The sequence below is a fragment of the Heteronotia binoei genome, chromosome 19, assembly GCF_032191835.1.
Source record: "Heteronotia binoei isolate CCM8104 ecotype False Entrance Well chromosome 19, APGP_CSIRO_Hbin_v1, whole genome shotgun sequence".
In the NCBI taxonomy this organism is placed as follows: domain Eukaryota; kingdom Metazoa; phylum Chordata; class Lepidosauria; order Squamata; family Gekkonidae; genus Heteronotia; species Heteronotia binoei.
Window position 1 is genome coordinate 45,676,693 of NC_083241.1, and position 24,786 is coordinate 45,701,478.

Here is a 24,786-nt window from a genome sequence, read left to right on the forward strand (position 1 = left end):
ATATACAGAAGACATGTTTACCCCTTTGACAATGCCTTTGCTTGTTCCAGATACCCTGCACAAAACAAAATATTAATCAAGCTAACACTGAAGAAATGATGTAGTTCCTTTACCAATAAGGGCGTAACAGGATTATATGCAAGGGTCAGATGAAAAGGAGGAGAAGAGGGTGGCTGGATGAGAGCCACTGGATGCGTGGCATCAAAACGTGGACTTTCTGGCCTGCAGACACAACAGTTGTCCCCTCCGGGTGAGCTAAGGCCTTTGCTGTCTGACACTCCTCCTCCCCCCTCATTCTGCTTCTTCCTGCTGTCTCCCTCCTTACAGTGGAGACAGAAGCCACCTCAGTTCCTCTTTCTTCCTGGAGACAGAGATTCCAGGATCTCCCCTACCATCACAAAAGGACCCCAGACTGCCCTTCCTTAAGGGAAGGAGGGAGGCCTGATCCTGGGAGGTGGCAACAGTGTCAGAAAACTTGGTAAGCAGATGTGTCTGGAGGAAGGGGATTTCCCTGCTTTATAGGAAAAAGGGAAAGGAAAGGTCCCCTGTGCAAGCACCAGTCGTTTCCGACTCTGGGCTGATGCTGCTTTCACAACGTTTTCACGGTAGACTTTTTACAGTGGGGTGGTTTGCCATTGCCTTCCCCTGTCATCTACACTTTCCCCCCAGCAAGCTGGGGACTCATTTTACCCACCTCGGAAGGATGGAAGGCTGTGTCAACCTTGGGCCCAGTACCTGAATCCAGCTTCCGCCAGAATTGAACTCAGGTCGTGAGCAGAGAATTCAGACCTCAGTACTGCAGTACTGCTACTTTACCACTCTGCACCACGGGCCACTTTATAGGACAGCTGTTTAAATGTATTATTTGTTGCTTGATCCCCCACCACAGCCACGTAGTCCAGCCACCTTGAGCAGGCAACCGGAGCGATGGCACACAATGTGCCACAGCAATGAGACTCCCGGCCGCCTGGTCTTCCTAGCCTTACATTTCTGCTGACAGCATAAGGCATTGCTGCGTATCAGTGGCCCACACAGAGCACCTATTCTGTAGAATAAGCAACAGGCAGACAAGAAACCCATCAAATAGTTTCTCTGCAGTTCTCCAGCATTAATGGCCACAGGGTGCTGTGATGGCTGTTCACATGAACATTCAGAAGTTCTTATTCACCCGGACAGCGCAACCACCAAGCTCAGAGCGCTTCCGGCTACCAAGAGGGGCTCTGCACAGCCATCAGGCTCTGCCTCTAATTCCCCCTCACTTCTCCCCCCCCCCCCCCAGGATCTTCTTGGCCTCATTTTTCAGCTACAGGATGGACCTCTAATCTCACGAGGCATGGCAATTCCTACAGCAACTTCCGTGCTGGCCCAAATGACAGGGTCATTTCAGCAACGAAGCCTCCCAGCAACTCTCCAGGAGAGTGCCAGTTACCTCCCCACCACCACCACCGCCAGTGGCTCCAGTTGTGCAGCCTGTGCAGCCATTCTTTTTTATTTTAATTAGTGAACAAACAAGCCTTTCTTTTCCATTCATTCCATCTCCTCTACTCCGTTTAGCAATGGGATCTGCCCATAAGAAGGTTCCATACTGCAACGAGAAATTAATATTCTGCCCACAAAGAGGAAGACATCTCACGCTGCTTCTTGGAAATGGGAGGGAGGGGAGGGGACCCAGGGAAGGCCTGGAAGGATCTCTCCATCTTGGAACACAACCACTTCAGCCCAGGTTCACCAACACTCACCACCATTCTGGCACATCTGGGGAGGGCACAAAGGAAGTCTCTTCCCTCTCCCCCCCCCCGCCAATGACATCTGCAGCCATCTCTGGACTGGCATGCTGGACAGATATGCATGAGAACTTCCTGAAGAAAAACCTGCTCCAGGATTGGGGGGGGGGGGTGCACTGCAAACTCCACTAGGAGAGTTTCACTGACTTCAGAAATAATTCCCAGATGAAGTAACAAAGCTCCAGAGAAGAAACTCTGCTTTTTGCTGGTGTGACTGAAGGCATCTTGCTTCTGAAGAGCTTGCTTCTGGCAGCCTCCAGCCCAGAATCCGTCTTCAGACCCCACCTGCCCACAGGCAGTGCTGATGCCACCTGCCTCTGGATGGGGCATCTGGAGGTTCTCATCAGGGCTGGATCGGGGGGCGCGGAGGGGAGTGCTTGACCTGGGCGCCACTGGAGGGGGGGCACCAAATTGGGTATGAAGTCCATTCTATTCTATGGGCCCATAAGGGCGCCATTTTTTAAATTTTGCCCCTCCTCCAAAACATGTGGATCCGGGGGCTTGGTTCTCCTGCAGCCTGGCACTCCCATAGTGCTGGTACTGTGCCAGGAGGCAGGGGCAAGAAGCCAGGGCTGCTTTCCAGCACCAGCCACCCATGCTCAAAGCAGTCTGATGGCCCTCTGCTCTGTGTGAGGGAGCATCAGGCCCTCTGGCTGTTAGCCTTCCAGTCACCACAAGGGGAAGAGATACTGCTGGCACAAGACCCACATCGGACAGTCAGAAGCCTCAGCATTTCTCCTGCAAGTCAAAAGCTATGAAGCAGAAGGCAGTTCCAGGAGGTTGCAGCCTCATCGGAAGGAAGGAAGCTGCAGGAGGGACAATGATCCCCAACAGGGGCTTGGGGCACAGCGACACTCTGCGGCCCACCATCCCCCAGCCCCAGCAGGTGATCATAAATGGCCTGTTTCATCATCACCAAGCGCCACAAAAGGCAGTGCTGTGTTGGAGGAGGGGACTCCCAGGAGGACGCGCAGGTCCCTCTAAGGCAAGGGCTGCCCAGGGGCCCCGCAGAAAGGAAACTTCCCAGCACCTCCTTCCACACATCTGGATTAGCCCTCCATCTAAGCAACAGAATGAGGAAAATACACGTCTGGATCCATGGCCTGCCTTCCTTCCAAGTAAGTGCCCAGAGGGTGGGCTGCTGCCTTAGCTGTTCATACTTGGCAATGTATTCTGTTGAAACCCCTGGGCCCACATCCCTCCTTAGCTCAGACATCCATCCTGCCAGTTTACAAAAGGCCGTGAACCTCTTCTGCAAACCCTTCTAGGAATATAGCACTGATCATAAAGAAGCACTTCCAATTTGCCATAAACAGATGCCCAGGAATGTAGGACATTTCAAAGCCTCCCTCAACAGAAAGGCACTTACCATCGCCTGGAAAATCCAGCATTGATGAGAAAGAAATAAGAGAAAGCATTAATAGTCAGGTGCCGTACAGATGATGACAAGCAATGATTAATCTGTTGATTGGCACTGAAACAGCAGAGAAATCACATTAACTGCTGGCTTGATCTTCCCATTTCTAAAACATTCACGCAGGTAATTGGATTGATCCATGTAAGAAAGGCCATAGAAGAAGCTGGGAGCTCCATTACTCACTCTTCCCTCGGGTGAAAACCATGGGAAATTTTAGTGCCACTCACCGTTGTACCAAAATAGTGGCTAAAATTTTGTCATTGTATTTCAAAGCAATCACAAACGCTGCATAAAATGTCAAGTGTGCATCCGTATATTAGTAGTTATTCTGAATGGAATTTATCAGTAGCCTTTCTCCAGAAAGCATTGTGACCCAAGTTGTAATGAGAAAAGTGTAAGAATACCATATAAATGGACAAACCAACCAGGATCTCAGAAAGCAGTAAAAGAGAAAATTCAGCAGCAAAAAGAACAAACCAGCCCCTGGGAAGGAAGGAAGGAAGGAAGGAAGGAAGGAAGGAAGGAAGGAAGGAAGGAAGGAAGGAAGGAAGGAAGGAAGGAAGGAAGGAAGGAAGGAAGGAAGGAAGGAAGGAAGGAACCCTGGAAACAGCCAGGGCAGGGGTGGCCAAACTGTGGCTCAGGAGCCACATGTGGTTCTTTCACACATATTATTTGGCTCTCGAAGCCCCTACCACCCCATTGGCCAGCTTGGAGAATGCATTTAAAGTTAAAGTTGCTTTCTTTCTACCTCCACCTCCCTCCCCTTTCCCCATCTATTTGCTTTCTTCCCACCTTTCCTTCCTTCTGCCGTTTATTCTATGTGGCTCTTACATTAAGCAGTCTGGCCACCCCTGGGCTGGGGATAAAAGGCCCCCCACCTGATGGGCTGCTCAGAGTCTTCTTTTCCTGGTCTCAGGGCCAAGTGTCCATTGTGGCTTGGGGGCAGAAAAGGACCTGGTGTAGGGCTGCTCCTTCCCAGCTACTACTTATCAAAACTGGCACAATGAAAACTGCAGTCTGCTGAAGCTGTTCAGACTCTCACGGGAAAGGCAATTCCATCTGGCTAGTTTGGTAAACCTCAATGCGCACAAGCATTGAGGAGAAAAGGAGACAGCAATAGCAGCCATCAGTAGATGGGAGCTTACCCCTGCAGTGGGGGCCACGTAAACACCTTGGGAGAAAATGAACTGTACGCAGCTGTGGACAACAGTGGCAATTTACAGAGAGGAAAATAAGCAGCAAAGGGATGAGAAACTATTAGTTTTAATTTTTAAGGATTCTCTTATAGGCGCCTGATATGTTCACAATAAAATAATGAGCTGTTCGTATTATTCACTGTTGGCTCTTTTTGCTGACCCCCTGGGCAGCAGGGCTTGGGCAGTCCATTAACCCCGCGGGAGGGGGCGATTCCTAATCACTGGCAGGGACTGAACAGTGTTTTTCTTATGCTTGAAGCTCTAGAGAGGGACCAGGCAAGTGGCCGGTGGTCTGCAGCTCATGCACCTCTTACTTTCAAAAGAAGAGGGAAAGATCCCACCAACAGCCATTGTTACTCTGGCCAGCAGAAGCCAGCCTGCAAACAGAGGAACCCCTCACAATGTGCTGCTTGGAACTCACCACATCACGGACAAGGGGGAACGACTTCTTGCGGCGCAGGTCCGGCATGCTGTCAATTCCATACAGAGCACTGCCTGGCCTGCGGAGAAAAGGAGACAGGGATGACGAAACCAAGAAAGAGAGAGATGAGTTGTTTTAAGCAGCATCATTCCATAAGCTCCTCTGCCCACAGGTCCAGGAGTTCTGGGAAGAAGGAACACCCAGGCAGCGGCAGGCGTCCCCCGCTGTGTCACACTGGAAAGGCCGGCACAGCCTTCCTCAGTCCACCTTGGTGCCAAGCAGGACATTCACAGCCACAAGACCCCCCCGCAAAGGGCCTGGCTCCAACCACCAGCCTTGGAAGGAGCAACTGACCTCGCCACCACTTTCTGGAAGGCAGCATGGAAGACTGAGAAGAGCCCCGTCTCAAGAGACCTGAGAAGCCTCAGCAGGGCCGGTACTTGGATGGGGGATCAACAAGGAAGATTGTGCAGAGAAAGACAATGGCAAGCCACCTCTGCTTAAAAGCCCCTGGTGGGGGTCACCATAAGTTGGCTAGGACTTGACAGCACTTCACACACCCACACCCACCACTTTCCCCATAGGTCTCCTTGTGGATACAACTCACGTTTGCTTCTTTATCACGTGCTCCTCAAACGGGATGCACCGAGGAGAGATCCGGCACAGCACAAAAGGTGCATTTCAGGGTCAAAACAGCAAACTGGGGGAAGCGACTCAAACCAAAGGGGCAGGATGACAGAGATGGGAAGCTCAGAGCTTTGCCCTTCAGAATAGGAGGGGAAGAGCTAAGCCACAAGACATGGAAAGACCACTGGCCAGTTTCGTGTGAACTGCCCGATGTTCACATTGAAATGAGAAGCTTAATGCTGTGATTAGAGAATGTAGAACAGGGTTCCTAAATAATTAAACCATCAAACTGAAGAAAGAATTGAAACGTCATCAAAATCTAGAGAGACGTCATTTCAAGAAAGTGGCTGTGTTGAAGCTACACTCCTCAGGAGCACCCACCTTGTGAATTTCAGTCGGACTATTTCCAAGTTTGGACTCATATCTCTTCATTTGGAGATGGGAGCTTTTGGCCCTACGGGGTTTTCTGTTACTTTAAAAGGCCTTAGCACTGCTGGCCTCTATCATTATTGTATTGTCTATTTTGTGTTGTGCACAATCCTTATAATATATTTTTGCAAACTGAAAGACGGTGTGATACTTGGTGGCTCTGATCAGTTGCCTAATTACAAGCTACAGCCTGCTGGTGGCTGGCTTCCTTGTGAAGTCTGGCCGCAGAGGCCAACCTTCCTGGGACTGAGGAAGACACTCCAGCTCAGGGAGAGCGCAGGCAGAATAATTAGCTGTTGTGATATCATAACACCAAAGCCTTTTAAGGGTAAGAGGGCAGCACAACAGAGCCCAGGTCATGGTGAACCCCCATGGAACCACATTAGTCTCCCCAGCCGCTTCCCGTCCAAACACCCACTAGGCCAGCTGGCTCCCCCTCACGTGCTTCCAGCTCTCTCTGGCCCCTTCGCATTCTGCATTACTCCAGAGCACCACCACATTCACTGCTGGAGGCCAGGACCCCCAACGATCCCCCCACCCTCCGTTCCCTTCATTGGGCTGCAGTCAGCGAATGAGTGGAAATGGCCATTTTGCTTCTTTTGCCCCGTAAGAGTAGCAGAACATGGGAATAACTGTTGGATCCAGTTGTCCAGCATCCTGTCACACACAATGGCCCTCCATTTGCCCAGGAGGGCCCACAGCCAAGTCTAAGCCCCACCCCGCCATACTGCCTTCCAGCAGTGGGTCTCAGAAGTTTTTTGCCTCTGAATGAGGAAAGTCGCTTTAGTGACCATGGCTAGAAGCTACTGATAGACCAGTCTCTCCCCACCCCCTCCAATTAATCTGTCTAATTCCCTTTTAAGGCCATCTGTGCTCATGGCCATTGCACTCCTCTTCTGGCATGTTTAAGCACTGTTTGAGTAAAGAGGTATTCCCTGGGGTGTGTCCCATGCCTCTTGCCCATCAATGTCCTTGGCAGCTCCAAAGTTCTAATATGATGGGGGAGGAGAAGCTCCTCCTCTTAGCCACACTCTCCACCCAATGCACAATTTTAGAAACCTCTATCATGCCCCCCCCCAAGTCCCAGACTTTTCAGCCTTTCCCCACAGAAAGGGTGCACTAACCCTTGAGTCATCTTGGCAGCGGTTTTTGGTAGTTTTTCAATCTCTGCACTATCCTTCTTGCAACACTACAGCCAGAGCTATAAAATCATTCCAAATGTGGATGCACCATTGCTCTAGACAAGGACATTACACTATTTGCCATTTTACTCTCCACAACCTTTGTAATAGTCCCCAGCATGGAGCTAGCTTTTTTCACTGCTGCTGCACACTGAGTTGACATTTTCACTGAGCTATTCACTATATTTCCAAGATCTCTTCAATCTTGGTCTCAGCCAATTCAGCATACATTCAAATTTAGGATTTTTGGTTCCATCAGCTTGCATTTACCAACACTACATGTTCATTTGCCACATTGATGTCCACTCACTGAACTGACAGCGTTTCAGTTTGCCAAGTAGTCCTAGAACTTCCTCTCTCATTACCTCTCATTACTTCAGTTTGACTCAGTTCTGCAGATACCCTCCCCAAAATAGCAGTTCTGGCGTGGGTACAGGCCCCGCAATTTCTACAGTGAGAATGGAATCAAGGAAGAAGACTCCAGATTTATACCCCGCCCTTCTCCCTGAATCAGACTCAGAGCAGCTTACAATCTCCTATATCTTCTCCCCCACCCCACAACAGACACCCTGTGAAGTGGGTGGGGCTGAGAGAGCTCTCACAGCAGCTGCTCTTTCAAGGACAACTCTGCGAGAGCTACGGCTAACCCAAGGCCATTCCAGCAGCTGTAAGTGGAGGAGTGGGGAATCAAACCTGGTTCTCCCAGATAGGAGTCCATGCACTTCACCACTACACCAAACTGGAACTCATTCCCTCTGTCTTCCTTAATCCTTTAATTTCTTTGCCACCCCACAGCCTCATTGCCTCCTCAGGTTTCTCGCTCATATTTTTGCAGAAGTTTGTCTTAACGCTTTAGCAAGACTTGGTGCCGCTTCACCTGACTTGAGGTGTACATTTTCTCTGGGCCTCAATTAGAGTAGTTTTGAGTCCTTTCCAGGCATCACGGAGGGATCTGTCTCTCTCAAGTCTCCCTTTCCGTTTCCTTCGGACTATTCCCTGCATTTTTGCAAAGTTCCTCCTTTTGAAATGAATACTTTGGACTTTGTGGTCAAATTTCCAGTGACATTAAAGCGGAACTTAACAGCATTGTAGTTGCTGTTCCCAATCAGTGCAGTAACTCTACAGGTCATACAAGATCTCCAGCCCCTCTGAAAAACAAGTCCAGAGTCACGACACGTCCAGTCAGCTGCATGACCAACTGCTCCAATAGACAGTCATTTATGATATTTAGAAACCTCCTTTGTACAGCATGACTTATACAAGGCAGCTTCATGTGTGTTCATGTGACTCAAGCCTAGTCAACATAAGTCCAGTGTCAGGATCCATGTACTGTCTCCTGCCAAGCCTTCCTCCCTTACACGGAGCTGTTACTGTCTTGCTGTGGTACGTTAAGAGGTCACGCTGTGCTTGTACAAGGTGATCTTGTCTCTCACAGTGGAGAGGTTGGTAGTGCCTTGGAACATGGGGGAGCCCTGCTTCCATGCCACCATCTGGAGATGACCCCTCAAGAGATAAGGAGATGTGTTCCTTTTGAACTGCTGTGTGCTGCGGGGGGGGGGGGGAGCCCTCACTTTTCTGGACTTCTTAATGATGTCTGCAATTCTTAGCTTCACTTCTGGCAAGGCATCTGTGAGAGAGAGTCTGCACTTGTAACATATCCATAAAGCTTCACCTATGCCTTATAGCCAAAGCCTATCTGAGTGTTACTTGGCAAAACCTCACAGGGAGTTGAAGCCACCCAATGTTTCCCATCTCAAGGTCTGATGGGGGGAGGGGGCAAAAGTATGAGTAATTCTTAGGGTCTGGCTTTGCCACCCATAGAGATTCTCCTGCTGATGTTTTCTTGCTTGTCTGAGTCTATGCCCACAATGCTGTCCCAACAGATCCCTTCTGGTTTCTATCCAGGCATAACAGTATTCCATTTATGTTCCCACGTCCTGCCAGGTTTCTAAAACACCTACTATGTCTAAATTGAGCACCAGGCACTCCAGAGGGTCAGAGGCTTCTAAGCATGAGCCTGTTGGCACCCATTCCACATGGTATTAGCATATTGGCACCAGTGCCTCATTGCCACCTCCTCCCTCTGCTCTTGGGTTTCCTCTCATGGCTCTCCTTTACTGCCCCCAGCATGCTCATTCTCAAGTCCCACCAGCCTGGTTCCCTTTTGGTTCTTTCCTACGTGTTCACAGCTCGTCCCAGGAAGCTGATCAGTGCCTAACAAATCTAAACACTTCTGACAACTTCAGCACCGCTTTCCCTTGAAATGAGGTGACTGCAGCAAATTAGGGACCTCCTAGGCAGCATCATGTCCCTTCTGCACAGAGCAACTCAGATTTAGCTATGTGATGATGTGGCAGAAGAGGCCTGCTCCGGCCTGCAGGCCTTGTTTATGCCTTGCTCTCCTTGGGGTTCCCAACTCCCCTGGAGGGCTCTTCCTTTTTCTCTCCCAGTAGAGGCCGCCGCCACCACCTGATCAATGCAAAGGTTTCCCACGGAAGGGATCAGGACCTTCAGCTCCCCTATGTTCCCTGCTTGCAGAAGGTGGAGGAGGGGACTGGCCCATCCCACTGTCTCTAGCAAGACCCATTAAGAGCTGCGTTTGGAAGGCTATGGAGTCCTTTCCTCCCTCCTGCTGCTCGTTCTTAGCTCAGGGGAAAAAACCTGATCCAACCACACAGCCCAGCCCAGCCCTGCCAATTGCCAAGCACCTAGGAGACAAGGCATTTCACCACAGAGAACATTACAAAGGCAAGTGAGAAAGAGGGCCGGAAGCATCGCTCTTCCTTACGCTGTGGGGGCTTTGGGAAGAAGCTGTGTAGCCTGTTTGACTACAGGAGGACATCATGAAGTCAATGATTTCTGCTTTCATTCTGAGCGAGCATTTTTAAGTTGCCGAATTAGTGCACTCAACCATGTAAAAGATCACAGGAAAGAGTGTACATAGGCCTTGCAGCTTGAGTCTGTATTAAAATGCCATCACAGAGATAGCTTACCAGTCTCTCCACAAAGGATTAAAGCAGCTTTAATACCAGCCAAAAATATCAGTTCACTTCCTCTGTAGCAGAGCAGAGCAGCCATTAGCACAGGGCATCCAGCAACCTCTGACAAGCTGGCTGAGACACTAGAAGGGGGACAGCGGGTCAGTTTCACGCTAGGACTGAAGAGGCAAACTGTATCCCCAAAGTCATCAGGCTCATTCTACAAACTAATATGGGGGAGACAAGAGTGAAATCATGTGTACTTCATTCTTCTCATCTACGGCTACATTCCCAGTGTGCGTCTTTATTAGCTGGGATTATTCTATGTATGCAGCTGCCCGGCTGCTGCTTGGGGAGGCTTTCTGCAGAATAATCCCGGCTGGGGGAGGCCCAGGGGATGCTGCTACCAGACTAACAAGGGCTTCTCTTATCTTGTCACTTGGTTTTAATGGCGAGCTGCCTCCAGCAATGCTCCACAGAGGCAGCAGAGAAGCACCCTAAATAAACAAACTTCTCCTGACTGCTTCACCCCCTTCTCTTGAGGCAGAGCTTCATGGTGAACTCTCTTGGTTCTCTGCTCTATCACATATCATCAACATGTGTCGATCACTTACACAACTTACAGAAAGAAAGAAATGAATAATGAGAGCATGTGACAGCCCCATGATACTCAAACAGGGGGAAGCCACTGTGATGGGCAGTCTGACTCCCTGCAAGAACTTCCGCGCCCTGCTGACTCAGGCCGGCGTCCTCTTCCAAGCACTGGGACTGGCAGGCAAAAGGCCTCCCCTGATGCTGCCTCCGAGCTCTGCCATGCAGAAGTTTGCTGCCTCTCAACAGAGACCAGGACTGGTATTTTGCTACACTAACTGCAAGCAGAGATGATAAAAACCTGACCTGCTTAGTTTAGAAAAAGGAGGCTCCCAGCAAAGACATCAGAGGGGGCAAGATGAATCCTTGGCGGGGACTGATGAGAGGCTGCAAGGGGACATTAATAAACCCAGTCTAGAAACAAGGAGAAAGTTTTTAAGAAGAGTGGGTTTTTATGCCCAACTTTTCTCATCCTCGGGACTCTCAAAGCAGCTTACAATCTCCTTCCTCTCCTCACAACAGTCACCTTGTGAGGCAGGTGGGGCTGAGAGAGTTCAGAGAGAACCGTGCATGTGGGGGGGAAGAGGAGTGAGGAACCAACCCCAGTTCTCCAGATCAGGACCTGTCAGTCCAAACCACAGTGGGGGTCAGAGATTAAGCCAGAGCCCCCCCCCGCCAAAAAAAAGAGCTGGTGGAGATGATCAGGCTCCTCCCAATGTTTCTGAGGTGTTCTGGGATGCTTGGGAACTGGGAACAGCATTGCCCCCCTCCCCCAGCACCTCAGTCTTTGTCTGTTGGACTCGACACTTCCACAACCACCTGCTTGTTCTGCTTGTGCACTGCAATGCTGCAACTGAGCTGAAAGAATCGAAGCCTGCACATGTGCTAGTGGTCATCAGGCATAGGAACACTTCTGCCAAAAGGAAAAACAATTTCTCTGCTAGAGGCCATTAGTGAACACGGGCTTTATTTTTAAGCTGCAGAGGATCAGCACTGCAAAGGAGGGCAGCCCTGAGATCTGGGGAAGGAAGGCCTTCTGGGCGACAGACTGGCTGGCTGACCACTTCCCTCCCTCCCTGAGCTCCAGGCAACAGATTGCCAGATGGACAGCTGTCCTCCAGGACCGGCCCATTTTGCTGTGTGCCCCTCCCTCCCTACAGCACTTCTTTTGTCTTTCCAGTCTACATTATCCCCCCCCCCATATCTTTTGGCTTACTGCCCACTGCCCCCCCACACCAAGCGTGTTCCCCAGCCCACACACACACACACACACACTGTCAATCTGGTTCATTTCAAAGCATCATGCACAACTGGCTCAGAATTCGGCTCTGGGCTCAGGCGCTTTGCCCTGAAATTCAAAAGCAGGACATTTACTCAGGAGAACTAAAAGCGAGGAAGATGACAAGAATGTTGCAGCCAAAAGAGCTGCACATTCCTCAGGACTTCCCCAGATTACTGTCAGGCAGCTATATTTACACATAGCAGCAAAACAGACAGGGCCCTCCCAGCACCTGAGAGAAGAGACATGCAGCTGTATCAGTGCTTTTGCTGGAGAAAACCCCAGTAGAATTAAGGTGCCATAAGACTCCAGCTTGGCTTCACAACCCCCCCCCCCCCAGTGTCATCTCATGCATCCACTCCTTCCAGGACTGAACTTTAGCCCCTGCCAGAACCCCCACCCCCATGTCAGAATTCCCTCCTTTACTCCTTCGCAGGAGTTGAGACCTGTAACCACCAAGAGCTCCTGATCACATTCTGTGCCAAGCCAGCAAAGATACCCAATGCAAATGTCCGGCACTTCCTCTGAATCTTACCAGGCCAAGTAAAGGGGGGTCCTATTCACAGAAGTCCAGGGAAATAGAGGATGCCCCTACCATGACAGGAACCATCCTACAAACCACCCACAGGCAGGAGAGAACTGCCCCACCTCCAGACCACTGAGAAGGAAGACTCTTCAAGGGAAGTGAGACAAATCTTCCACTCTCCAGTGGTCCAGAGGTGGGATATAGAAAAGCAGCCTGTCCCTAGGAGGGAGAGTCGGTTTCCTAGACTGAGATGGAATGCTGTTCAACTCTCCTTCTGAAGGTGGCCTCCGCCGAGGACAGCCTATCAATTCTACAGTGCCTGGTGGATGAACATATGAAGCTGCCTTATACTGAATCAGACCTTTGGTCCATCAAAGAGTATTGTCTTCTCAGACTGGCAGCGGCTCTCCAGGGTCTCAAGCTGGGGTTTTTCACGCCTATTTGCCTTGACCCTTTTTTGGAGATGCCAGGGATTGAACCTGGGACCTTCTGCTTCCCAAGCAGACGCTCTACCACTGAGCCACTGTCTCTCCCCAATGGGATGGATGAGTGAAGGGACCTCCACATGGCAGCCTTGCCAATGGCCTCCAGAGAGGGCAGCGCTCTACATGCTGCCAAGGTTGCCACCACTCTGAGGGTGTGTGCTGTGACTTCTGGAGGCAGATCCAGACCTGCGGACTTATAGGGCAGAATCATACATCCTCTAGCCCACCTGCTAATGGTGGAGGCCTTGTGCCCCATGGACAAGTTTCTAAAAGAAACAAAGAGTCATTCTTTCAAAAGGCTTTAGTTATGGCCAAACAGAAATTCAAAGCTCTTTTCACATCCAAACAGTGCCACTCTTTTTCCTGAGGGTGCTGAGGATTTTGACAAAAGGAAGGTAAAATTAGGTCCTCTGACCTATGGAAAGCAGAGTTTACTTTTGGGACAAAGGCTGGGTCTGTGCAGAGTACCACATTATTATGAAAAACACCGAGCTCCTTGTCCACTGAAAGAGCACTAAGTTGACACCCTCCTAGCGAAGGTGATGCCTATCAAGAAGATAGTTTTGAATGTGTGGTCTTTAAGGGGGCATGTCGTCATGGGTGATCTAGCTAGGACCTGAGAACTACATTCAAGTTCCGTGTGGGAAAGTGATGAGCTGGGGGAGGGGAGACTGATCAAGGCAGACCTCTCAGAACCTTCTTGACATGGGGATATTGGGTCAAAGACTTCCCCTTCTTGGATCCTCTAATATAGCTGCTACCTGTCTTTTAAGAGTACTGGTGCTAAGGTCTTTCTCCAACCCTTCCTGCAAGGTCAGGTCTTGGCGGTAAGGGGCTCAGCCTCTTTACCCAAGCACCAAATCTGGAACACCTGCCAAGTGTTATTATACACCCTGTTGGTGGACCCTTCCCTAGAGGCTACTAAAATGCCAATGACCCTGTCTGGGTAACTGCCTTCTTGAATGGCACTTGTTCAACCTCCAGGCTGTGAGATTCAGTAGCTCAGGCTGCAGGTGCAGGAGGGACCTTGCAAGAGACAGTCCTCTCTGCTCAGGAGCCTCCATCACTGACAGTCTCATCAGATCTTGCGGGGCCAAGAGGGAGCCACCAAGACCACCTCCACCTGAAGGTCTATGATTCTGTGTCTATCCTCTGTATTATCTGAGTGGGTTCTAGAGTTCATCCATAGTCATGCAGACAAACTCCTTTTCAGGCCTTTCTGGTTCTGTCCTGATGTTCTGGTAGAGGGGACGTGGTGGCCCCCTGACTGCTTGGGGTGCCATCTCTCCTGGGTTTCTGGAAACCTGAAGAAGGCGTGGTTCACAAAAGGAAGAAGAATGCTTCTTTGGTTTGCTATCCCATCCTGAGGGAGGGAAGTGTTTTCTTTTTATCCTTATCCTCCACCAGGTACCAAACCATCCCATCGCTGAAGAGATGAAAGCGTGTAAAGGGGACCTGGCCACCTTCGTTCATGGGGATGGATCCAGCTGCAAAGCCATGTATTTCTTCTAGTGGTTATGTTTGCGGCCAAAGCCCTGGCAGACAGGTGGATGGCATCCAAGAAGGCATCTGCCAAGAAGGCTGCTGTTAAGGCAATCTTTTTCTGGTCATCTTTAGGTACGTCACTACCAGCAGCTGAGAGGTCTGAAGCCCACGGGTATGCAGCTCTGGTGAACAGCAAGTATGTGGTGGACACCCTTAGGGCTGTCGAGGAAGCCTTGAGGTCCTTCTGCAGGGTCTGCTGAATTTTCTGTCACAAGAATCCCTGGGCTGCCCATCTACTGGCAGAATTAGAGCACAGGCTGGCCACCTTCAGGTCATCTGGCACCAGGGAGCAGAACATTGAAATAATGTGATGATTAGACTTTGCTGGGGCTTCCCAATCAGACCACACCACCCTCTCAACCGCTGCAGGGAAGGGGACCTCAAAGGGGAAACTCCTGGCAGAACCTTTTGGATACTTTGGGTCAGGCCTTTCTGTGCCCTGGTTGCTAACAGGAATTTCCAGGAGACACAAGTCTTTTGGGAGGATCTTGTGGAAGACCTCTTGAGGGAAGAGGCAATCCTGCATAGTAGTGACTGCTGGGTCCTCTTCATCAGATAATTTCGCCTCCTCCTTATGCGAAGATGAATATGAGACTACTGAGTCCTGGTCCTCATTTTGGTAGCAAATAGTATGTGCTTGGGGGTCAAAAAAACCAAATATACCATTCCTTTTGTATACAAACAAAACAAAAGTATTATTTATTTATTCAATTTATATCCCGCTCTCCCCACCGAGGCGGGCAGCTAAGGTTTGTAATGTTGGTGGGAGGAATGATAAATCCAGAGAAACTGTTAAATATATGTCTGTAATATTGAGACAAAATGCAGCAGCAGAATTGTTAAGGTGACAACTCATAAAAGCACATATTCTTCTGCCTTAAATAGCTGTCTTTATTTATTTAAAATATTTAATAGCCGCCTTTCTTCCATACAGAGCTCTAGGCAGCTCACGTGTGTATGTGTGTACGTATGTGTGTAAAGTGTTGTCAACTCACAACAGACTTATGGTGTTCCCAGCAGGCAGTTGAGCAGAAAAGGCAGTTTGCCATGGCCTTCCTCTGCAGAGTCTTCCTTGGTGGTCTCCCATCTAAGAGTTATAGTGACACCAGCAGAGGGTTTTCACAGCAAGTGAGCAGCAGAGGCAGTTTGCCATGGCCTTCCTCTGCAGAGTCTTCCTTGGTGGTCTCCCACCTAAGTTATAGTGATCCCAGCAGAGGGCTTTCACAGCAAGTGAGCAGCAGAGGCAGTTTGCCATGGCCTTCCTCTGCAGAGTCTTCCTTGGTGGTCTCCCTTCCAAGTATTGACTCTGCTTAGCTTCCTAGATCTGATGAAATCGGGCTATACCATGCAGCCTTCCCTCCTAAAGCAGCTTACCATATGAATAAAACACATTAAACAGACTGCATAAAAACATAAAACCAAAATTTAAAACCAGTTTAGAACTGCTTTAATCAAGTGCAGTCCTAATTAAACCACCCTCAGCCACCTCCTCTAAAGAGAGGAGGCAAGACGCCCCTTCCTGGGAAGGTTGTTCTGGGATCAGGAGGCTGCCAACAAGACCATTTGATTGGTGGGACAGTCAGGAGAGTTTCTCCCTGTGACATTAGTTCCTGGGCAGGCAGGCATGGGAGGAGACAGTACTTCAGATATGCGGGTCTTGAGTCATACGTGTACAGCTGGTGGGGAGGGGGGCTATTGTGGTTCCAGGACTAACATGACCTCAGAAGCAGAGGGGGGAGTAGGTTTGAGCACACTCCCACTTCCCCTTCTCTGTGCAGGCTGGAGAGGGTGGCTGGCTGTGGTCCAAATTGCACATGTCTCCTGGCCACACTCCACTTCCCAAAAGGAGTGCAGTCCTTGCCAGAGGCTGGGGGCTGCTTTGCCTGCTGAAGCCCCTTCTCCATGTGTGCCAGGAATGAATATGAATCGGGCCCTGCTGGTACGGGAAACGAGGAGCACCTGCAAGTTGGTCTACACGGCCCTCCTCTCCCACATTTTATCCTCACTTGCAACAGCCTTGTCATGTAGGTTAGGTTTGTGACTGTCCAAGGTCACCCAGCAAGCATCATGGCAGAGTGGGAATTTGAACCCGAGTATCCCAGTTCCTAGTTCACAGTCCCAGCCACTACATCAACAGGGGTCTCTTCTGTGCTTGAAGGAGAATCTGTTCCGTGGCTGTCACCATCACCAAAGAGCTCCAAGAGCTCTGCTGATGGCCATGCTAGATGCTACCTTAGCCAAGGCTCGTCTCAGGTGCAAATCTGGGCCATGTTGGCCACTGCCTGACTGCCCCTCCCAAAGCAGGCCAGATTGCTCCAGGGGCACAACTGCTTTCCCCAAAGGACAGATGAAATGCCCTCCACCGCATCTGCTTCTCCGCAGGCAGCTTCCCTTTGCTAAGTTATATATAGCTATGTTATATATCCCACATTTTTGGACTCCACCATCAGCAGTGGAATATTGAGCTGCCAAGAGGCTTCAGAGGGGAGCAACAAAATTATCAAGAATATTGAGCAGCCAGAAGGCTTCAGAGGGGAGCAATGAAATTACCAAGAACAGAGAAAAAGTGAACAAGAGTGCGGGGAATTTCGGGGAGGGGGGAGCAGTAGATGAGAAAACAGGAGCAAGATGTTCTAGACGTCTGAAATCTGTGACATTGATTGAGCACTGCATAGCTGGCCAAGAGTGAAAATCAAATAACTGAAATTTGGACACCCTTAATGTGGTTGAGGAATTGCTTGGCCAGACCCAATTAAAGTGCGGAGAGCACCTCTGCCCTGGAAGAAAAGTCAGATCAGCTACGAGGGAATATCAGGACTAGGCTGCCCAGACACATTTCTGGCACGTGAGTTGATGCCCTGCACCCAATTCCATCAGGAGAAGCAACACAAGAGCTGTTTATGCCCTTGCCACAATTGTTTTGCAGAGAATAATTTTTAAGCTTCTCGATATTTTTGGGAACTGACTATTTTAGCACACATTTGTTTCCTTAACACAGAAGCAGAACAGCATATCACAAACTCAGGATCTGTTGTTACACTTCTTGGCGCCAAATGGATGACGCTCTGGGCATTTTTTCTGCCTCCGTACAAGTTTCAGTTCAAGCACTGGAAAGGGGGTGTTGTTGGGATATGTGAAGGGGAAGCTCCCAACATTCTCACAAAACAGGGAATTAGAGATGATCCTTGTTGCTTAGGGGTTGTCTCTTTTGTCCTACTATACTATGGCCAAGAATGTGACACCCCTCCCCCCCCCCCCCGCAGAAGGACATGCAAATCAGGAAATGGGGCTATCCTATGTGGATAAAGCAGGCTGAGTATTCTGCGACTCCTCATTTTGTTTGGGGGGGGGGGTGTACTGCCCAAGACATTGGAGGGGGGGGGCTATCCATGTCACACCACTGCTGAGGTCCATTTTCTCCCCCACCCCAATGGTACTCTTGACTATGGCCCTGCTTTCCCCACCTCCCCCACCTTTAGAAATGGCTGCCATTCACTTAATATACTCTGCCATGGTAGGGACTTGATGGCAGAGACCCTTTGGGGGGGAGCAGGGCATTCACCCCATTTCCTGGGGGGGCAGCAACCTCTTTGAAGATCCTAGGAAGGAGGGTTTTGCTTGCATCTCTCAGATAACCCTTTACAAGACGGAGGCAGCTCCCAGCCAAGCTGGGTGCCCCAAAAGATCCTGCAGAGGATACGGCTGCAGGGAGGCTCCCCAGAGAAAAGCCACAGCTTCACACACTAACACAGCCAAAAAGAACTTCACTGTGGAAAACATCCTTGGCTGCTGCTCTCCTTGCTAATCCTTCCCGTCCTGCCTGGTCTATCTTTCTTCCTTTTTCTCCACCCCAGCCCTTTGTGCTCCTGCCTGGAACTTCCTCCCAGGGCTCTTAAAAAAAATTAGTCCCCTGTGCAAGCACCAGTCGTCTCCAACTCTGGGGTGACGTCGTATCACTATGTTTTCATGGCAGATTTTTTGTTACGGGGTGGTTTGCCATTGCCTTCCCCAGTCATCTACACTCCCCCCAGCAAGCTGGATACTCATTTTACCCACCTCGGAAGGATGGAAGGCTGAGTCAACCTTGAGCTGGCTACCTGAACCCAGCATCTGCCAGGATCGAACTCAGGTCATGAGCAGCTGACCACTCTGTGCCACAAGGCTCTTCCTCCTGGCCAAAGACATTCCTCCCATCTGTCAGTACCACCGACCCAAACCTGCACCACAGCCACTCGGTGCCGGAGTGAAAGGAGGCTGCCAGTTTTTCACTGCTAAGAGGTATATAAAGTTATGGGAAACTAGCCAGAGACACAGCAGCAGTCTCCTCCACAGTCTCCAGACCCTTCTGGTAGTTTAAGGCAGGGCTCCCCACTTTCTGCAGTAACATCTCTGCCTGCAGCACCTCTGAAAGATACACTCCCTTCTTGGCCTTACACGTATCTTTCTGAAATCCCCACAGTGCCCAAGCAGCTGCAGCTGCTTTCAGGCAGGCAGATCACAGGACAGAACAGAGCGAAGGAAAGAGGGGCTCTTGGCTGTGACACTGGAGCAACTGAGAGGGTGGGAGGAGGTATGAGCACAATCACATACGCATAAGAAGAAGGCACACACATCCACACACAGATACAAACAACAGACCAATACGCTGGTTCCCCCCGCCGCCCCCGATGCAGCCAGAGTGCTAATGCAAAAGACAAAGAGACAAAATCATCAGTACATCAGTGCCAGGTGCCAAACGCGTACCTACACTGCCCTTTTCCCTGGAATCAGGTCCAACTGTATCAATATCATTTGGGCCCTGAAATGATCCAGATGCAAAAGAGCCAAAGGCAAAAATGGACATGTGTGTGAGGAGCACAAAAGCGGCAGAAGAGAGCATCACAGTCATATTCTGAAAGGCTGGAAAGGAAGTCCTGCTCTTTACACAAGGCTCAAGTGTCAGGAAGGCTCCTCTTGATGGGCTCTGCTGCTTCTGCCAGGAAGCTCAGGCAGGTCCTGGGGCAGGAGCCGGCTACTTCCTCCCGCTCATTCGACAGCCCAGGCAGCTGGCACCAAAGCAGACTCTTCAGAGAATCCCTCCTCTTGAAGGGACCGGAACGTTCTTGCACCAGGTATGGGGGGCGGGTGTCGCTGTGCCTCCCCCCACAGGGATCAGCATGGCTCCTAGCTAGATGCCTCTATGAACCCAAAGCAGAGCCAGCTGCACCAGGAAAATACCACTAGGACACGATTCAGCTTTAACAGGGCAGGCTGCTGCAGAGCAGAAGGAAGGAAGTTGCCCCCAGAAAGCCTCATCTCAGCCTAAAGGAAGCAATCCAGAGTTCTTATGACCCACAAACCAGCATTCACAGCAGCAGCAGCAGCAGCAGAATGTGGAAGAAAGCCAGAGAAGCCATGGCCTATGGGCTCATGCGCCATGGTGTTCCAAAGACCAGCCCAGAGACAAAAGCGCCCCCAAAGGCAGCAGGGGGCTGCCCCAGCAGAAATGTGTGTTCAGGAGGTTTCCCCTGACCATCACTCCTCTGGTCTACATGGAGTAGCACCTCATCAACTCAGCCATCCTGACAACAAAGGAGGAAAGGAAACCTGCATTCAAGTCCAGCAACACCTTAGAGACCACCAACATTAGGAGAAGGGGAGATAAGCTTTCAACAAGTCAAGGCTCCCCCTGCTTTGTTAGAGAAAAGGCAAGGAACTGCAAAAGAAACAGGAAGCCCCTTTCCTCCTACTAAGTCTTTCCCTTGCTGCCGATCACTTGCTGCACCCATGCCCACAGCAGAGCCTCCCACTCACCCCTAGGAACTCCCTCCTGAGCGGCTCCACCCAGAGGGAGGGCTCTGAGAGTCCAGCCTTCTTGAACCAGCTGCACCACTTGGAACCCCCAGGCCCTGCCTCACATGTTTTCTAGCCATCCCTCCCCCCTCGCCAAAAAATTGCCCTCTAAGGCCAACAGGCTGTGGCAGACGGGCAGGCAGGCTCTTCTGAAGCACTGCTTGAGGTGGAAGAAAGCCAGGATTGGCTCTTCACTTTGGGGGAGAAGGAAATGCATCAGCATACACCACCATGGCATACATCACACAGGGGTCACTGCTTCACAGCTTTCTTTCACATCCTCAACAAAGCAGGCTTGTTTGGCTATGGCCTAAGCTACGAGGCACCATTTTGACTCACCATGAAGACTAAGCTGTTGATCTCCTGGACGTCTTTAAAGCGACAAGTTCCCTTGAAGGCTATAGAGAGGGAGCCTGAACTGGGCTATGGGAAGGACTCATACCGGCTCTGGGACCTTCATGCAAAGCGCTGCCACTGACCTATCGTGCCTCTACACCCAGAGCCTGTTTATCTACTTTCCCAACATTCACTGGGGCAAGCCAAGCAGAGTCTCTCTAGCAGCAGCTCCAACCTAGGAGCAATTCTTAGGGTGACTACCCCCTCCTGAGGCCCAAGAAGCCTGGGATAGAGCCCCTTCAGAAAGCACTTGCAGGACAAGTCAAAGTTCCTTTCAGGGAGGGGCCACAACCTCCTTCTACAGCAGTGCAGCGGCTGGCATCACTTCCCCTTTCCATTTGGGGCTGTGCTTGACCTTGAGAGTGAAAGGTGTGGAGGAGGGGAGCAGCACATAAAGCCTTCAAGATGTTCACCTTTTCATTCCTGCTGTGGCTGCCTCTCACTTCTTCCTCCCAGGCCTCCTCTCCAGCTGCAGCTCCTCCTCCCCTGCCAGACTCAACCCTCTCTCCTGCCAGCAGGATCTCAAGAGGCCTCTCCTGACCTCTGCCACACCCCACCTGCCTTCAGCATTCAATTCCATTCCACCTGGGAGTAGATCTCCTCCCCTTCCCCATTTGCATCCCTCCCCATTCCTCCAATCCACAGTTAACACAAACTAATTGGTTCTTCTCCTCTCCTGGAGGACACTCTTTGCAGGCTCACGGAAACTCTTATCCACTCCCCTGTCAGTGCCAGGCTCTTCTCCACAGTCCTCTCCCAACACTCCCATCTTCTTTGCCATGGGTCGCTCACACCAGCTTTGGAAGGAAACAATCATGTAAAGAACACCACCACAGTTTGAAAAGAAAGCTTGTGGCAGGGCTACGTACTTACCCAGCAAAGGCCTGGATTGCTAGCTTGGAAGCCTCCAAAGAACCTCCACTGACTATGCGGGCCTTGAATGGAGAAGAAGGAGAAGGAGAAGAAGAAGGAAAAGTGCAGTTACTCGGGCGGCGTCATCAGCAGGTCTGGAGCAGCGGACAAAGTGCACCGTACACAGAACACCTAGTATGGAAATGCTAAGCAGGGCCAGCTCCACGCCAAAGCTAAAGTCCTTCTTGTTTGAGAATACAACGGAGCAACGTTCAGCATTTAGAGAGAAACCCCCGCTGGCTATGCCCAGAGACCCCCAAAGGTTTCCCTTTAAATCCTGGGGTGCAAGCAGCAGCACAGGCGATCGCCACAGGGCAGCAGAACCAGAAACCAGGTCTGAGAGTAGCAGAGCCCTGAGCTGGCACAACTTATGACGGAAGAGAACCACAACAGTGAGGGATCACTCTGCATATTAATGGAAGGCATTTGGGACACATCAAGGAGGAGGAAGGACGACAGAAGCATGGAAAGCTGGGAAGACATGCGCATCAAACAACTCAAATGGAGGGACCAAAAAGGTCAACTTAGTCACAAACACACGCCAACAAAAGACACGACCCTTTAAGAGAATATATGAGGCTGGAACCTTTTCATCCACAGAACTGCTGTCTGAAAGAGAATTGGAAGAGGGGAGGGGGGAATAAAGGTTAGATCGAGGAGTCTGCAAGACACTGTGTACAGCTCAAAGTGAACAGCTAGAGCCCTGCCCACAGGCCAGCCAGAGAGGTACTGACAGGCCAAGCTTGACAAGGAGCAGAGCCTGAAGAGGGACAGAGCTCCCCTCCCCGACCACCCCCAGCACCACAGCTGACCAACAGAGCCCCTGCCAACGCTCTGCACCAATTTCACCACAGCTTCACTTGAGAGAGAGAGAAGATCTGGCTCCTTGGATTTTCTGTTCACCTTTCAAAATCCATTTTGACCTACATCAATAAAACATCACATATCCAAGGCAGCCCTCAGGACGCCCTGAAACAAATAAGTTTTTTAAAGATGCTGTAAAATTCATACACCGACACTGAAGTGTTTGTGCTCACTGGTAAACCAGCTGATAATCCTGGCTTAACAGCTTGACCTCAAACTGGAAAGATCCTGGTTCAGTAACATTACTGTGCTTGCCTTTTACTGCCTCCTGGTTTGAGTAAGATATCAGCATCGCACAATATGGAACCAAGAAAGCAGGTGGCAGGCTAGGATGAGAGACGGCTGTGGGTGGGTTCCACACTGCCCGCTATCGCTGCACGTGACAGGGCCATGGCATGGTCCACATACACACCAACACAACTGGATGCAGCTTCTGCATTCCTCACAGGACTGGGCAGGCTGGGTTCTTCACCCAGAGTCATGGGAATGGCAGAGGGCCAAGAATGTGTGGAAGGCGATACAAAGGGCCCCTGGGGGGCTCTGGAATCAGCCTCTGTCCAACGCTGGGCCCCTGCTGCTCTTGGGAATCTCCCTGTGACATCTGTGTCCTACAGAGGGCCAGAGCAGCTCCCCTTTGCATGCTGCCACACAGCTGAACAAGGGAAGTCACAAGCAACCCCAGACTAAACTGTACTTCAGCATATTCCAAAAACTCACAAAAATAAGGCAAAGCATGATGAGCAGTTAGTTCTAGTTCTGCCTTACAGTTAACACCAGGAAATAAACTTCATATTAGCATACGGGTTTGGATTCTACCAGTTTTTCTGATCGCTGCTGCAGTTCCCCCCACCCTCAAGCTGCCTCCAAGGGTTACTGACAGAGCCTTTCCCGTGGAGAAGGAGGGTGCCTCTCTCACAGTCGGCAACAGACATGCTAGTATGATCCAGCCCAAACTTGACAATATATATATATACAAATGTCAAAAATTGACATTATGAAAGTGGTTCAAGATTTCAAGGGTTGGACAGATCTCAGCAGAAGAAAAATATGTTCCTTTGTAAGGGTCACGTCTCATAGGTGAAATATCCACTAGAAGAAATGTTACCTTAATAAACTTTGCCTCATTTTTAATGACTTCCATGCAGTTATGATTCATCAAACCAAAGTAACTCCAAGATAAAACACTCCTGAGTGAAGGGACTATTTGGCCACTTCTTCTCTTTGTCCCTGCAGCTCTTTCACAACATCCCACAAGGAGGCTGTGGCACAGCCAAGTGTCACACAACCAGCAAGCCACATGCAGGCTGCATTCAGGAAAGGAAAGGTCTCCCTATGCAAGCACCAGTCGTTTCTGATTCTGGGGTGACGCTACTTTCACAACGTTTTCATAGCAGACTTTTGACCATTGCCTTCCCTGGTCAATACACTCTCCCCCCAGCAAGCTGGGGACTCATTTTACCAACCTCAGAAGGATGGAAGGATGAATCAACCTCGAGCCAGCTACCTGAACCAGCCTCCGCTGGAACAGAACTCAGGTCATGAGCAGAGGGCTCCGACTGCAGTACTGTAGCTTTACCACTCTGCCACGGGGCTGCATTCAGACATCGCATCTAATCACAGTTAAGGGAAAATACACACAACCCTGGCAGCTTGCTGCTGGGCTACCATAGGGACCTCTCCCCTCCCCCTTCATGCATTCAACACTAACTCTGATTGCCCATGACATGTGAATGCAAGCACACAGGTTAACCAGAACTAACCCCCCCCCCCTATTAACTAGGACCCTAGTTTAACCCAGGCTTAGCCCCGCTCCCAACACACTAACTCCAGTTCACCCCTGTGCCTGCATTCACACGTGGCTGCAGAAGGGAGGGGGCAGGAGCAAGTTGTGCCTGCAGGTCTGGCAACGAGCCAGGTCCACGTCTGTCCGTCTGTCCGTCCTTCCTTCCCCCTCCCTCCCTTCTCCCTCTCTCCCTCCCTTCCTTCCCTCCCTTTTTCCTTCCCCCTCCCTCCCTCCCTCCCTCCCTTCCTTCAGCAGGCTGTGTGTGGCTCCTGGGTGCAGCCACACTGTGGCAGATGCTTTGCTTGCTGGAAGTCTTAAGCAGTGAAGGAATGCGGATTTCTTAACACTTTTAATTTGACAACAGAACCACCACTTGGACAGACTAAGGCTGGAGGCACCTGGGCTCAAACCTCCTAGACATGAAGTTCCCGGGGTGGCTTCACCCTGCGCTGTCACCACACAGCTTCCTTGAAAGGAAATAAAGGCGGAGGAGAGGACACTGTCTGTCATCCTGAGCTCTCTGGACAAAGCCCCAATAAA

At 50.5% G+C, this 24,786-nt stretch overlaps 1 protein-coding gene across 2 annotated transcripts in view; it reads right to left on the reverse strand.

Annotated features, from left to right (window-relative positions):
* The window catches only part of UNC13C (unc-13 homolog C), a 120,903-nt gene that overhangs the window by 71,217 nt on the left and 24,900 nt on the right, over nt 1–24,786 (reverse strand). For both annotated transcript variants that reach the window (XM_060259742.1, XM_060259743.1), the window contains exons 3-5: nt 22,186–22,208; nt 21,561–21,622; nt 4,819–4,897 (exon numbers count right to left, since the gene is read on the reverse strand). In XM_060259742.1, the coding sequence (XP_060115725.1) occupies nt 4,819–4,897; nt 21,561–21,622; nt 22,186–22,208 (164 nt within the window). The remainder of the gene's footprint in view (nt 1–4,818; nt 4,898–21,560; nt 21,623–22,185; nt 22,209–24,786) is intronic.